We start from the raw sequence: 15,401 nt of genomic DNA, 5'->3' as shown, positions 1-15,401 counted from the left end.
AGGCAATTCTAGAATATTGCACCTGGCCAATTCTAGTATATTCTTATCAAATAATGCTTGACACGGTTCATTTGAAATAAATAACATTAGAAGGTCTAGTCAAGCAAAATACTAAGTATAAGGCATCATTATTTTGTTCACACACCTATCCATCAAACATTTCCTGAATGACTGAGCCAGCCTGCAGAGCTGACACTGCAACAATGAAGTGAAGAAATCCCAGACCTGGGGTCTTGGAATCAAAGAGCCCCATAGAGGAGACATGAACACATCCAACGCAAAGGTGAAACTCCCATGGGAACTGGGTATCCAGGAACATTCTGCCCAGGTTGCAGATGAGGTTGAAGAAGTCTTGACAGAAGAGGACTCTTGAAGTTAGTAACAACCAAACAACCATGAGATTCACTGAGTGTTCAAAAGATTCCAGTCATAACACGCCCTAAACTTGCCATTAAAAGCATGAGTAGGATTTGAACAGGCAGAGGAGGCAGGAAGGAAACAGAGCTTGCAAAGGTATAAGCATGTGAATGTACCTGGCATGACTGGAGAGCACCAGGTAGTCCATGGCAGGAAAGCTAGAACTGGGAGGGGCCCTGAATCCCAGGCAAAAGCTTCTACACTTAATCTAGGAAACCACATACAGGCATTCAAGGTTTTCAAGCCACAGAGGAAAGGAGAAAGATCTAAGTTTTATTTTTATTTCATTTTATTTATTTATTTATGACAGACTCTTGCTCTGTCACCAGTCTGGAGTGCAGTGGCGTGATCTCTGCTCACTGCAACCTCCACCTCCCAGGTTCAAGCAATTCTCCTGCCTCAGCTTCCCAAGCAGCTAGGACTACAGGTGTGTGCCACCATACCCAGCTAATTTTTGTATTTTTTAGTGGAGTATTTTCACCGTGTTGGCTAAGATAGTCTTGATCTCTTGACCTTGTGATCTGCCCACCTCGGCCTCCCAAAGTACTGGGATTATAGGCATGAGCCACCGTTCCCAGCCCTATTTATTTAATTTTTTGAAACAGGGTCTCACTTTGTCACCCAGGCTGGAGTACAGTGGTGCAATCTTGGCTCACTGCAGCCTCAGCCTCCTGGGCTCAAGTGATCCTCCCACCTCAGCCCCTCAAGTAGCTGGGACTACCTGCATGCAAAAAACCACCATGCGAGGTAAGTTTTTTGTATTTTTCATAGAGATAAGTTTTCACCATGTTGGACTCCTATGTTCAAGCAATTTGCCCACCTTGGGCTCCCAAAGTGCTGAGATTACAGGTGTGAGCCACTAAGCCCAGACGCAAGATCTATGTTTTAGAATGGTAATTCTGGAGCTGGGAGGAGATTTTGTAAAAATCTTGAGAGCCAGAGGCAGGAGAAGAGTTAGGAGGCAATGACATCATTCAGGTGAGAGAAGGGAAGGATGGAGGCAGTGGGAATGGAGTGAAGTGAATTGCTTCTTTAGATATTCTAGAGAAATTCAAGAAACTTTCTATATGGTGATCTTTTTTTTTTTTTTTTGAGACGGAGTTTCACTCGTTACCCAGGCTGGAGTGCAATGGCGCGATCTCGGCTCACCACAACCTCCGCCTCCTGGGTTCAAGCAGTTCTCCTGCCTCAGCCTCCCAAGTAGCTGGGACTACCGGCATGCGCCACCATGCCCAGCTAATTTTATTTTGTATTTTTAGTAGAGACAAGGTTTCACCATGTTGACCAGGATGGTCTCGATCTCTTGACCTCGTGATCCACTCGCCTCGGCCTCCCAAAGTGCTGGGATTATAGGCGTGAGCCACTGCACCCGTCCCTCTGTACAGTGATCTTTATGTTCTTCACCCGTCTTTTTTTTTTAGAGACAGGTTCTCTAAAAAAGCCTGTTTCCCAGTCTGGGGTGCAGTGGTGCAATCCTAGTTCATGCAGCCTCAAAATCCTGGGCTCATGGGATCTCCCCACCTCAACCTCCTGAGTAGCTAGGACTATAGCTGTACCACCACTGATTAGAAAAAAATTTTTCTGTAGAGATGGGATCTCGCTGTGTTATTTAGGCTTAGTCTGTATGTTTTCTGTAAAAGAATAGATTCAGCTGTCTGCAGAGTGGGAATATTTGGGGGCGGTAAGGAGCAGGGGGAGCAAACAGTCTGGAGCAGCCCTGAGGTTAACATGAGAGAGATGTGAGTGAAGGAAAAGAGAAGCTGAGGCGCAGCATCAAGGGCCTAGTTGAGGCTGGAGCTCAGAAACTAGCTTGTGCAGCCAGTTCGCACGGCTGAGTAACTTCGTCAGCAATGCTGGAGAGCCTAGACAAGCTGGCATAGAAAACCTGTGCCTGGGTTGATTTAGGATGGAGAACTAGCCAACCAGCCACCACGGAAGGTCAAAAGGAGAGGGTTAGCTGTCGGACCCTTTGCTCTTCCTGCTGGCTGGCATGAGAATGTGATAGCAGGAGGTCAGACGGCCAAGACAGACCACAAGGTAACAGTGGAAATGAAAAGTCACAGCAGAGTAACATGATAGAAAGAGCCAGAGTCCCTGATCCCACAGAGCACATCACACAGTGCCCCAGACCACATACCTGGGCTTTTGTGTGCAAGAGAAAGAAACTTTAGCTTGTTTCAGTCAGTTTTGTTAGGTTTTGTACTGCTTGAAGCCAAAACAACTCTAACTAATAAAAGCTGAACTGAGTAGAAAAGAAGTTAAACCAGGGAGGAGCTGGCAAAGAGAAGACCAGAGACCAGAGAGCTGACCCTGACCCTGTCGGTCCAGAAGCAGGTTTGGAGGGAGTGGGGGAGAAGAGAGGAGGACTGTGATCAAAGGGGGAATTTCAGCATCTAGATTTCAGAAGTAGCACAGTTCCCAAGGAAAAGTGATTAAATTCTGTTTTGTTTTTTTTTTTATTTTTGAGTCAGGGTCTTGCTCTGTTGCCTAGGCTGGAGTGCAGTGGTGTGATCACAGCTGACTGCAGCCTCAACCACCTGGAGTCAAGCAATCCTCCTACCTCAGCCTCCCAAGTAGCTAGAACTACAGGTACGTGTCATCGTGCCCAGATAATTTTTAAATTTCGGCAGATACGGGGTCTCATTATGTTGCTGAGGCTGGTCTTGAACTGCTGGACTCAAATGACCCTTCCACCTTGGCCTCTGAAAGTTTTGGGATTACAGGCCTCAGCCACTGTGCCCTGTCTCGGTGGTTAAATTCTAATCACAGTACTCATAGCAGTTCATCATTGATTGAGAATTTAGGATGCACTGAGCAATCACTGTGCTAAGCAAGTGCTTCCCATGGATAACTCTCCACCAAATCCCAAGGAGGAAGGCACTACCAGTAGCTCTCATTTAATGATGAGGAAAGTAAGATTTGGAGAAGCTGAACCATGCACCCAACACACTCAGCCACCTAGTGGTTCTTAAAATTTGACTCAAGAGCCAGAGCACGGCCAGCTGGGACACACTGCTGCCTGAGTGTTCTCCTCTGCCTCCCTGATCATCCTCCATTTTCCCACCGCCACCCTAGGCCCCCCAAAGTGAAACAGAATGAATAGTTCACCTGCAGCAACTCTCCCCAGAGAAGGAATGAGAACTCCGCCCATGTCAAAAATCACCGCTCTGTAGGTGCTGCCTCCAAGGTGCGTCCATCGGTGGGCCACCTGGTGCCTGCGCTGGGTGTGTTTCAGGAAGGCTGTCCTCCACACCCACTGGAGACAGGAGGACTGGAAACAGCTCCTTATGTACATGGTGAGGCCAAGGCTGTGTGGGAAGAAGGCACAGGGCGTGACTTGCCTGCACTGCCTCACACCCAGGCCTCCATCCTGGAGCTCAGAGGGCTCTAACCCATCTCCAACAGGCACTACAAACCACATCCACAACTGACCTCAGTGTCTCATCCCTCCCAGCTACTCAGTCAAGGGTTCCATCGCCCACTCGGCTGCCCAAGGTAGAAAACTGGGACTCGCCCCTGACTTTCTGCAATCTCAACCTCACCATGCCCCATGTAGTTCTGTGCTGTCAATTCTTCCTTCTGAAAATCTCATCTCCCTCTTTGCACTCTCACTGCCACCATCTTGTCCATGGATCCTAACTGGCTCCCTTGCCTCTTCTCAGACTTCTTTCCAACTCTTCTTCACCCTTTGGTCAGAATATTCTTTCACAAATGCAAATCTCATCACACCCTAACTCCATTTAAAACCTTCAGTGGCCAAGTGCAGTGGCTCCTGCCTGTAATCTCAGCACTTTGGGAGGCCAAGGCAGGTGGATCACGAGGTCATGAGTTCAAGACCCGCCTGGCCAACACGGTGAAACCCCGTCTCTACTCAAAATATAAAAATTAGCTGGGCATGGTGGCACCCTCCTGTAATCCCAGCTACTCGGGAGGCTGAGGCAGAAGAATCACTTGAACTTGGGAGGTGGGGGTTGCAGTGAGCTGAGATCATGCCACTGCACTCCAGCCTGGGTGACAGAGCAAGAGTCCATCTCAAAAAAAAAACCTTCAGTGGCTCCCCACTGCCCTCAAAATAAACTCTCAGTTCCTAAGCCTAGCCTAAAAGGCCCTCTAAGATCTACTCCCATCAGGCGTGGTGGCTCATGCCTGTAATCCCAGCACTTTGGGAGGCTGAGAGGCAGGCGGATCACTTGAGGTCAGGAGTTTGAGACCCGACTGGCTAACATGGTGAAACCCCATCTCTACTAAAAATTTAAAAATTAGCTGGGCACAGTGGTGGGTACCTGTAATCCCTGCTACTCGAGAGGCTGAGCTGAAAGAATCGCTTAAACCTGGGAGGTAGAGATTGCAGTGAGCCGAGATTGTGCCACTGCACAATCCAGCCTGGGTGACAAAGTGAGACTTTATCTTAAAAAAAAGAAAGAAAAAAGAAGAAAAGATGTCATTCCTTTCTGCAGCAACTCCCCATTTTTTCACCTCAACCTGGGGGATGATCTGGACATGCACATCTACATGCAGTTTCCTCAAACACATGTTCTCCTCCAGCTCCAGATCTTTGAATAATACACTGTTCTCTTCTCTGGAATGCTCTATTCTACCCACTGCCTGGCTAATTCCAAACAGTCTTTTGGGTTGTAGTTCACCAGTAGTTCACTGTTTCCATGAACCCTCTTCTGGCTACCAGAAAATACTCATTACGAGTCTCTCCAGTGTGCTCCTAAGATATCCTGTACTCACCTCCTTCTAGCACTTACTATGACACCCTCACACCACAGAACACCATCATTTCCACTTACAGATCACTGCAGCAGCCTCGTAACTGTTTCCCAAACTTAATTTCAAAAGGGTCAGAAAAAAAAGCACACACAACACACATACATGTACATGTATACAAATGTATACCTATACACACTCATGTATAGAGATAAACCAAACATGGCCAGATGTTAATAGTGAGTCTAGATCAAAGAGATAACAGGAGATCAGATCTTTCAACTTTTCTATTGGTTGAAATAAAAAGATGGGGAAAAAGGCCGGGCGTGGTGACTCACGCCTGTAATCCAAGCACTTTGGAGGCCAAGGTGGGCGGATCACCTAAGGTCAGGAGTTCAAGACCAACCTGACCAAGATGGTGAAACCCTGTCTTTAAAAAAAAAAAAAAAAAAAGATGGGGAAAAAACAAAATAATGAAGGCAAATTCGATTTTCTTCATTAAAATCTTTAAGCTTTTTATGTGATTTCTACACTTAAAAGCTTACTATACCTACGCAACTGTCTTCCATGCTCTGCTCATGTACCCCAAAACCTAAAATCCAATAAAAAATTAAAAAAAAAAAAAAAAGAAGATAATAGGTAAAATAAAAAAAAATAAAAAATAAAAAGCTTACTAAAAATCAGGAGAGAGCAAAACAGCCTCTGAGTTTATGGGAGTCACTTCGATGGGGCCAAAAGAATTCTAAAAACTATATTGTTTGAGCATCCCCAACCCAAATATCTGAAATCTGAAATGCTCCAAAATCGGAAACTGGGACTATAGGTACACACCACCATACCTGGCCTGTTGAGATTCACTTGGGGTGGCTGGCAAAATATTAAAAGAAGTATTAGAGAAGTTATAAAATTATACTCTCAAACTTTCTAAAACCCCGAAAAAAAAATTTTTTTTTTTTGAAAGGAGTCTCACTCTGTCACCCAGGCTGAAGTGCACTGGCGTTATCTCAGCTCACTGCAATCTCTGCCTCCTGGTTTCAAGCAATTTTCCTGCCTCAGACTCCCAATTAGCTGGGACTACAGGTGCGCACGACCACACTCAGCAAATTTTTTTGTATTTTTAGTAGAGACAGGGTTTCACCATGTTAGCCAGGATGGTCTCGATCTACTGACCTCCTGATCTACCTGCCTTGGCCTCCCAAAGTGCTGGGATTAGAGGCGTGAGCAACCAGGCCTGGCCAGCGGAAAAGTTTTAATAAGACTGGCTGAAAGCAGCCAATTCTTATCTTAGAGGATTAAGTCATAAAGTGAAAATTAAAGGTAAAAAAAACTTCCCTAGTTAAATCTGTTTACCCCACATTCCTTTGTCTCTACTCTGTTTACTCATGTAAACTTTGTGTTAGATAGCCCTTTCAGAGGGAGGTCCAAAAAGAATTACCCGTTAATGGTGTTTACTCTAAGACCCCAAACCAAAACTTTTTTATCATTCGTAAAACTACTCTTTTAACCACATTAATTATCCATAAGCATGTTGACATAAACCTGTTATTAAATTTATACTGAATAAATGTGAAAAAGAACAAGGGTAGTAATCAGTTAGCTGCAATCACCCTCAGAGAGCAGCTGATGGCCATCCCTAGCTCACTCAAGATGCAAAGCCAGAATAAAAGCAATGACCACCTCAACTAACACTGGCTAATTTTTGTATTTTTAGTAGACATGGGGTTTCACGATATTGGTCAGTTGGTATCAAACTCCCAACCTCAGGTGATCCACCTACTTCAGCCTCCCAAAGTGCTGGAATTACAGGTGTGAGCCACCACACCCAGCCAGGGCTCAAACTATACAGGCTGAGCATCCCTAATCCAAATATCCAAAATCCGAAATGACCTAAAATCCAAAATTTTTTTAGCTCTCACACAAAGCCATAGTGAAAAATTCCACATGTAAGTACTTAACACAAACTTTGTTTCATGAACAAAATTATTTTAAATAGTCTGTAAAATTATCCTCAGGCTATATGTATAAGATGATATGAAACACAAGTGACTTTCTTGTTTAGATTTGGGTCACCCCAAGATATCTCATTATGTGTATGCAGATATACCAAAATCTGAAATCTGAACTACTTTTGGTTCCAAACATTTGGGATAAGGGATACCTAACCTCTACAAACACCTAAAGAAAGGACTCTCGGCTGGGCAAGGTGGCCAGCACTCTGGGAGGCTGAAGTGGGCAGATCACCTGAGGTCAGGAGTTCAAGACCAACCTGGCCAACACGGCAAAACCCTGTCTTTATTTAAAAAAAAAAGACAAAAATTAGTCGCGCATGGTGGATGCCTGTCCCAGCTACTCAGAAGGCTGAGGCAGGAGAATGGCTTGAATCTGGGAGGCGGAGGTTGCAGTTAGCCAAGATCGCGCCACTGCACTCCAGCCTGGGCAACAGAGCAAGACTCGGTCTCATACCCTTTTTTCCCTGAAAATACTGTGCTGACAGCGAGCTCCGCCCCTGGGGGGGCGGAGGCTGCAGTGAGCCAAGATTGCACCACTGGACTCCAGCCTGGGTGACAGAGCAAGACTGTCTCAAAAAAACAAAACAAAAAAAAGACTGTTCTGCTCTAGCCACTTCCCAAGGCAGGAAATGCTGTCATTTCTCATACCTCTAGGCCTTGGTACCTGCTGTGCTCACTGACTGGAACCTTTCCCTGCTTTATTTGGTAGGTGAATTTCCATTCACTTTGACATCACAGCCTATTTAAGCTCCTCTGTGGAGGCTTTTCTTTTCTTTTTCCTTGCAGAGTGTGAGATTTTTTTTTTCACTCCCATTGCCTCTTCTCCATATCTTCAGCAGAGTACTTACCCAATTACACAGTAACTTTTTGTTTTTTTCAGACAGAGTCTTGCTCTGTTGCCCAGGCTGGAGTGCAGTGGCGCAATCTTGGCTCACTGCAACCTCTGCCTCCCAGGTTCAAGCGATTCTTTTGCCTCAGCCTCCCAAGAAGCCAGGACTACAAGCGTGTGCTACCATGCCCAGCTAATTTTTGTATTTTTAGTAGAGATGGGGTTTCATCATGTTGGCCAGGATGGTGTCGATCTCTTGACCTCATGATCCACCCGCCTCAGCCTCCCAAAGGCTGAGATTACAGGCGATAGCCACCACACCCGGCCAGTAACTACTTTTTTTTTTCTTGACATGGAACCTTGCTCTGTTGCCCAGGCTGGAGTCCGTAGGGGGGCAATCTTGGCTCACTGAAGTCTCTGCCTCCCAGGTTCAAGCAATTCTCCTGCCTCAGCCTCCTGTGTAGCTGGGACCACAGGCGCGCACCACCACGACTGGCTAAGTTTTGCATTTTTTTAGTAGAGTTGGGATTTCACCATGTTGGCCAGGCTGGTCTTGAACTCCTGACCTCAACTGATCCTCTCATCTGTTTCCCAAAGTGCTGGGAATACCGGCGAGAGCCACCATGACTGGCCTGTTTTCATGTCTATGTGTTTTTAAGCTCCTTAAGACAAGGACAATCTTATTCATCTTGGTATACATATATCCCCTGGGACTTAGTACAGTTTTTAGACACATAGTGGGTACTCTGTATGAATTGAAAGAATACATAAACTGAAGACATCAGAAAATAGAGAAAAGCTGGGGACAGATTTAGTCTTTGGCAGCCACGAAGAGCTGTTACATTCCCAACCTGCCCAACTCTGGCTAACAGTTCTAGTTCTGTTACTGTCATCTACCATAAATATTTGTCATTTTCCAGACACTCAGAATGAGATAAACATGATAATGCAGATTTGCTACCTAAATGATGCTTTCATTAATATGCAAACGCAGTGTATGTTGTCATACATTATTAAGAAGATAGTTTGTTTGGTAAAAAGATAGTGCTGGCTCTGAATTTAGATTGCCTGGACTTAAATTCCAGCTCTGCCATTTACTATGTGTGAAATCCTGAGCCAGTTACTCTTTCTTTGAGCCTCAGGTTACTCCTTTGTAAAATAAAGACAATTATAGTACCAATTTCATAAAGTTGTTACCACTGCGTGAGACAAGGTATGTAAAGCACTCAAATTAGTACCTGGCAAACTTTGAAATGTTATCTTCTACGGTAATATACCAAAAAAGTTCACAAGAATCTCATATGTTTTATGCACATAGTATGTATGTATGGTTTATGCACTTTCACATAACACTGTGATTCTTCAACATTTGGGGTTATGTTTTTTGACCCCAAAGAGACATTTGGGAAAGCCCAGAGACATTATTGGTTGTCACCACCTTGGGAGAGATGCTACTGACGTCTAGTGGGTCAGGCCAGGGATGTTTCTAAACACTCTACAATGCTCAGGACACCCTGACCCCTGGCTAAAAAAAAAGAAAAAGAAGCATCAGAACCCAAAATGTCAATAGTACAGAGGTTGAGAAACCCTGATCTAAACAGGGCATGTGGAAACGTATTTCACAGGATGTAATCACAAGCTCTATATACACATATATCTTGTGGTCATGTTATAGACATACAGTCTGCACATACACATATCTAGAATGTACTATGTACTTACATATGTATTATTATTATAGAATGTACCTAGAGTAGCATCCTGTCATCTATGCATTGATTGTGTCTGTCAATATCTACATACAAAAGTCAGTCTGACATACTGCAGAGAATGCTTAGTCTCAGAAAGTTAGTATTATCTCTATATACATAATTCTGTTTCATCCTCACAACTGCATGAAGTTATGATATCATGCCAACTTTATGCAATGACTAGTTGAAGACTGCACAAATGCTGATGTAGGTCGACTTCACAATATGGAAAGGAACTACGTTTATCTTATACGCCAACGCATCCCAAGGGTGTCCAAACTCTCAGTAAACATTTGTGAAGTGACAGGGTGGGGAGGAGGACCCAGAACTCCAGCACTGTGCTCGTAACCAGCAAATCGCTATCTTTTCTCTTTTTTTCTTTTTCGAGATGGAGTTTTGCTCTTGTTGCCCAAGCCGGAGTGCACTATCTCGGCTCACTGCAACCTCCGCCTCCCAGGTTCAAGCGATCTCCTGTCTCAGTCTCCCCAGTAGCTGGGATTACAGACGCCCACCACCAAGCCTGGCTAAATTTTTTGTATTTTTAGTAGAGACTGGGTTTTACCACGTTGGCCAGGCTGGTCTCCAACTGCTGACCTGAAGTGATTCGCCCAGCTAAGCCTGCCAAAGTGCTGAGATTACACGCGCGAGCCACCGCGCCCGACCAGATCGCTGTCTAAATGGCGACCGAGTCTCCACTCCCTATGGCTCCTTAGAAGCCACTTCACCTCTTTGAACCTCACTGTACTTATCTGTAAAGTGGGACAGAAACAAAACCACCCTTACTAGTGTTAGAGGGAGGAGTCAAACACAACAAAAGGGGCAAAGTTCTGCATAGCAGACAGCGTGGACAATTCGGAGACCTCGCGGAGCCGGGGATCCCGCGCCGTCAGACGAGGTGGGTTGAGGACGAGGCCTCTCGGGCAGGCAGAGGTTAACTCGGGGCTGGGCGAAAACTTGCCGCTCAGCCTAAGCGCGAGACCCCAGCCACAGCAATCGCCAAGACTTCCTGCTCCAACCTCCTCGAGATCCCGTCCGGAAGGACACCAGGCTGACCCCCTGCCGCGCGGCCCAATCGTTGTGCGCGGTGATGCGCGCATGCGTAACCCACGGTCAGCGACGGCGGCCGGGAGGCGGAAGTGGAAGTTGTTGTGGCTCTGTGAGCTCTGCGAGGAGCTGCTGCTGCTGAGGCGGCGGCGGCGCTGCCGGCTCCTGGGTGTTCCGCCCCTCGTCTCGCCTCCCAGCCTTTCCTGAGCCAGCCGGGGACCCGCGCCGGCCAGCGCCTGCCCTATGAGTGTGTCACTTGTTGTCATCCGATTGGAGCTCGCGGAACACTCGCCCGTCCCTGCCGGCTTCGGCTTCAGCGCCGCGGGTGAGTCCCGTGGCCTCGCGGCCTTCCCTGTAATCGGGTCTGGGCCCAGGGGGCTTTCCCTCGCAAAGCACTGTCCCGGAAAAAGCCCGTGGCGAGGGCTCTTGCCTCCGGAAGAAGCGGAGAGGTGGTCGGGATTCCTCTTTTTCCATCTGCCCTTGAGAGGCCTTCCCGTGTGTCATCTCAGGGAAGCGCTGCCCCGAACCACCCTCCCAGTGCCTTCTGCGGGCGTTCTGTCTATACCTGGCGCGTCTCCCTCTCGAGAGAGTCGAGTGGTATGTTTATTTCACTTGCTTCCCTCTAGGCTTCGTAGAGGCAGCGACTGGGTCCCCAGCAACTCTGGGAGGTCCTTGGTTTAATTAAATTGTTCCCTTTTGGAAGTATATCCATTGAGGTGCCCCCTAACCACAGTAATAACTAAATTTGGACACTTCGTATATCCCAGCACTGTGCTAAGCACCTTTTGTGCATTTTATTTAATTATCTTTGCAACAGCCCTATGAGGTAAATGGGTGTGGCGTGTGTCTCTTACACATTGGGAAACTGAAGCTTAGTGATTAAATGATTTGCCCAAGGTTATCTGTAGTGAGTGAAACTGGGATTCTAACTCAGTGAGCTGGACTTGAGTCTGAGGTTTTCACACCAGTAGCATAGCTCCTTAGTGGGGAATGCAGCTTTGGCTCTTTTCCTTGGTCCTCAGATAATTACCTAATAATAACATTCATTCAAGAAATTCTTGGCCAGGCGCGGTGGATCACCTGAGGTCGGGAGTTCGAGACCAGCCTGGCCAACACATGGTGAAACCCTGAGTATATTAAAAATACAAAAATTAGCTGGACATGGTGGCAGATGCCTGTAATCCCAGCTACCAGGGAGGCTGAGGTAGGAGAATTGCTTGAACCCAGGAGGCGGAGGTTGCAAAGAGCCGAGATAGTGCCGCTGCACTCTAACCTGGGAGACAAGAGAGAAACTCTTTTAAAAAAAAAAAAAAAAGGGCCGGGTGAGGTGGCTCACACCTGTAATCCCAGCACTTTGGGAGGCCAAGGCAGGCGGATCACTTGAGGTCAGGAGTTCAAGACCAGCCTGACGAACACGGAGAAACCCCGCCTCTACTAAAAATACAGAATTAGCCGGATGGAGAAACCCCGCCTCTACTAAAAATACAGAATTAGCTGGACATGGTGGTGCATATCTGTAATCCCAGCTATTCCAGGTGCTGAGGCAGGAAGATTGCTTGAACCTGGGAGGCAGAGGTTGCGGTGAGCTGAGTTTGTGCCATTGCACTCCAGCTTGGGCGACAAGAGTGAAACTCCATCTCCAAAAAAATAAAAATAAAATAACTTATTTCATGCTCACATCTGCTGGAGCTTTCCTGATATGCTGAATCAGACAGGGTCTCTGCTTTAATGGCACCAACAGTTTCTTGAAGGAAACATGAATTAAGTGCAGAGTAAGTGTAGAATTACAACTGTGGTAAGTGCTATGAAGGAAAGAAGGAACAGTTTGGAAAGCTATTACAAGAAGATGTGTTTGGTTTGGAGAGAGGGACGGGGGCAGGTAGGTATGATGTCATTGGAAACTTCCTGGGTATGTGACCTTTGGAGCTGCAAATGAAAATTGAATATGATTTAACAGCTTATGAGCATCTTTCCAAAGGCTTAAGTGGTTTCTGAGTTCTGAAAGTCAGCTAAATTGATATTAGCCACATACAGACATCTGCATGGGTCAGTCATATAGCCATTTATTCATCAGATATTTAAGAGAGCTTCCTCTATGTGCTGGGCATTGTGGTGTAAGTGCTGGGAATACAGTGATAGGCAAAACAGACATAGTCCCTTCCCTGACAGAGCATATATTAGGGACTCTCTTTTAGAGTCAATTTGCTTTAAAGTCCATGATTTTGGGCCTGGCACAGTGGCTCACATCTTTAATCCCAGCACTATGGGAGGCTGAGGAGGTCGGATTACTTGAGGCCAGGAGTTCCAGACCATCCTGGCCAACATGGTGAAGCCCCATCGCTACTAAAAATACAAAAATTAGCCAGGCGTGGTGGTGCATGCCTGTAGTCCCAGCTACTCGGGAGGCTGAGGCAGGAAAATCGCTTGAACCCAGGAGGAGGAGGTTGCAGTGAGCCAAGATCACACCCCTGGATGACAGAGTGAGACTGTCTCAAAAAATTAAAGTGCATGATTTCAGTAGAACAGCCTGCATTTCTGAGTATATTTTCCTGGCTACTTATTGACTGTTTCCACAGTGGTCCCAGAGGTGAGTGAGATGGATACTACAAAGGCTTCTTATCATCTTGGTGGAAGGCAGTAGAAAGAAAAGGGAAACCTAATAATGGATGAATAGAGAATAAAGAGGAGCTTGTTTTATTACTTAGTATTAATCATTTATGTGTTCTTTAGCAGGGGAAATGTCTGATGAGGAGATCAAAAAGACAACACTAGCTTCAGCTGTAGCCTGTTTAGAAGGGAAGTCACCAGGTGAGAAAGCAGCAATTATCCATCAGCATCTCGGCCGTCGAGAAATGACAGATGTGATCATTGAGACAATGAAGTCCATCCCAGGTATGCTTTCTAAAACCCTGGACTGTCTTTTGTAACATGAACCCTGGTTGCCTATTTTATACATGGTGTTTGATAAGCCTACGATTTTAACATCTAGCATAACTTTTTCACTGCCTGTTTGCTTTATATGACATCGTTAAGCCACATTTTAGTGGAGACTGGGTCTCTGTTGCCCAGGCTAGAGTGCAGTGGTGCAATGTTGTTTCCCTGCATCCTCCGCCTCCTGGACTCAAGCAGTCTTCCCGCCTCAGCCTCCCAAGTAGCTGGGATTACAGTCGCCCTCTACCACACCTGGCTAATTTTTGTATTTTTAGAGGAGACAGGGTTTCTCCATGTTGGCCAGTCTGGTCTCAAACTCCTGGCCTCAAGTGATCCACCCTCCTTGTTCTCCCAAAGTGCTGGAATTATAGGTGTGAGCCACCACACCCAGCCACCAGGGAGAACTTCTTACCACCTAGTTCAGTGGCAGATTATGAATGTGTCCAGATAAACATGTTGTGCCTTCCCCTGCTCTGCTAGCTCATTTCATCTGGGGAAGTGGATGTGTAGATAGTACTACATCTCCAACACGGAAGTGGTCAGAATTGGTAGGTTTGGATTTCAAACTTAGTAGCCTTGAATGTTTTTCCCAGTTAGGATTTCATAATGGAAGCACCTGCTTGCCAAATGTAATAGCCATCCTTGAGTTTCTCAGGGTGTTAATGAGATTTTTATGGGGCAAAGGGAGCTTTAAAGTATGATCCTCTCATAAACTCAGCTGTTCTACAAATATAATTCTTAATGCATTACGTTGTAATTACTCTTTTTTTCCCCTCCTCCTCCCAGTCCCAACACAATATAATTACTCTATCAAAGTTTATTCCTCTGACTTGAAATTTTAATCTAGTTCGAGACTTTGAGCATATGTCCTATCCATTTATAATCTGCTATTTTTTAATTGGTGAAAGATGAACTAAAAACTACAGTGGAAGAAAGAAAGTCCTCAGAAGCATCCCCCACAGCCCAAAGAAGTAAAGATCACAGTAAGGAATGCATAAATGCTGCCCCCGATTCTCCATCCAAACAGCTTCCAGACCAGATTTCATTCTTCAGTGGAAATCCATCAGTTGAAATAGTTCATGGTATTATGCACCTATATAAGACAAAGTAAGAAAACCCTTTTTTCTTTTGGGTTTGTCTAATTTCTTGTTTTTTGTTTTTTGCTATAGGGTAGTCTCTTGCCCTGAAGGGAAGTGGGTATTATTGTAAGCTTTAAAATAATAATACTTTTGTGTATTGTGTGTTAGAAAATTCTCAGATGTTTTACATTTGATTAATCTTGTGGATTGAGTCAAAGCTTTTCCTTATAAGAGAAATGCCAGAAAATATGTTGGAAAATGTATTCTTAGCTGATAGGCATGGAAAGTGATTGGGGAATTGAAAGGACAAAGAAAATGATTGACAGAGTCATTGTAGTCTCATGTCCCCACCAAATCTTTACTGAAGAGGCTGCTGAAGTCGGTTAACTCATTTCAATTTTATCACCTCTTTTTAACCATCTTCTGTGGTTCAGTCAAAAGTCTTGCTGGAGCCCCAAGGAAAGGAAGCATTTGGTTAGATAATCCACAAGCCTGGCCATTACCTCCTTGGATAATTGGTAGGTGATACCTTAAGGCTTTTCTTGTGCTAACTTGTTTGCCATATCCCTATCGGGAAAGTGGTGACTATTCAGGTAGCCATTTTGTGTTTTGTTTTGTTTGAGACAGT

General features: G+C 45.5%; 2 protein-coding genes across 22 annotated transcripts in view; one reads left to right on the top strand and one right to left on the bottom strand.

Annotated features, from left to right (window-relative positions):
• ACAD10 (acyl-CoA dehydrogenase family member 10) overlaps positions 1–10,764 on the bottom strand; it is a 69,920-nt gene extending 59,156 nt beyond the window's left edge. For 8 of the 15 annotated variants that reach the window (XR_013522112.1, XM_002753033.6, XM_009004662.5 and 5 more), the window contains exons 1-2: positions 10,503–10,764; positions 3,526–3,725 (exon numbers count right to left, since the gene is read on the bottom strand). Coding sequence is in view for 11 of the 15 variants with exons in the window: in XM_002753033.6 (XP_002753079.1) it covers positions 3,526–3,712 (187 nt within the window). In the remaining 4 variants the exon portion in view is untranslated. The remainder of the gene's footprint in view (positions 1–3,525; positions 3,726–10,502) is intronic. The other 7 variants (XR_013522113.1, XM_009004661.5, XM_078337319.1 and 4 more) reach the window with 1 other exon arrangement.
• Positions 10,765–10,861: 97 nt separating this feature from the next.
• The window catches only part of BRAP (BRCA1 associated protein), a 50,853-nt gene continuing 46,313 nt past the window's right edge, over positions 10,862–15,401 (top strand). For 3 of the 7 annotated variants that reach the window (XM_078337333.1, XM_078337334.1, XM_009004656.5), the window contains exons 1-3: positions 10,862–11,088; positions 13,497–13,655; positions 14,603–14,801. In XM_078337333.1, coding sequence (XP_078193459.1) covers positions 11,007–11,088; positions 13,497–13,655; positions 14,603–14,801 — 440 coding nt within the window. In that variant the 5' untranslated portion in view covers positions 10,862–11,006. Of the gene's footprint in view, positions 11,361–13,493; positions 13,656–14,602; positions 14,802–15,401 lie in introns of all 7 variants that reach the window. The other 4 variants (XM_035257659.3, XM_009004659.5, XM_009004655.5 and 1 more) reach the window with 2 other exon arrangements.

Source organism: Callithrix jacchus, chromosome 9 (genome assembly GCF_049354715.1).
Source record: "Callithrix jacchus isolate 240 chromosome 9, calJac240_pri, whole genome shotgun sequence".
NCBI lineage: Eukaryota > Metazoa > Chordata > Mammalia > Primates > Cebidae > Callithrix > Callithrix jacchus.
The sequence above is the reverse complement of the archived record's forward strand: the minus strand, read 5'-3'. Positions and strand labels throughout refer to the sequence as shown.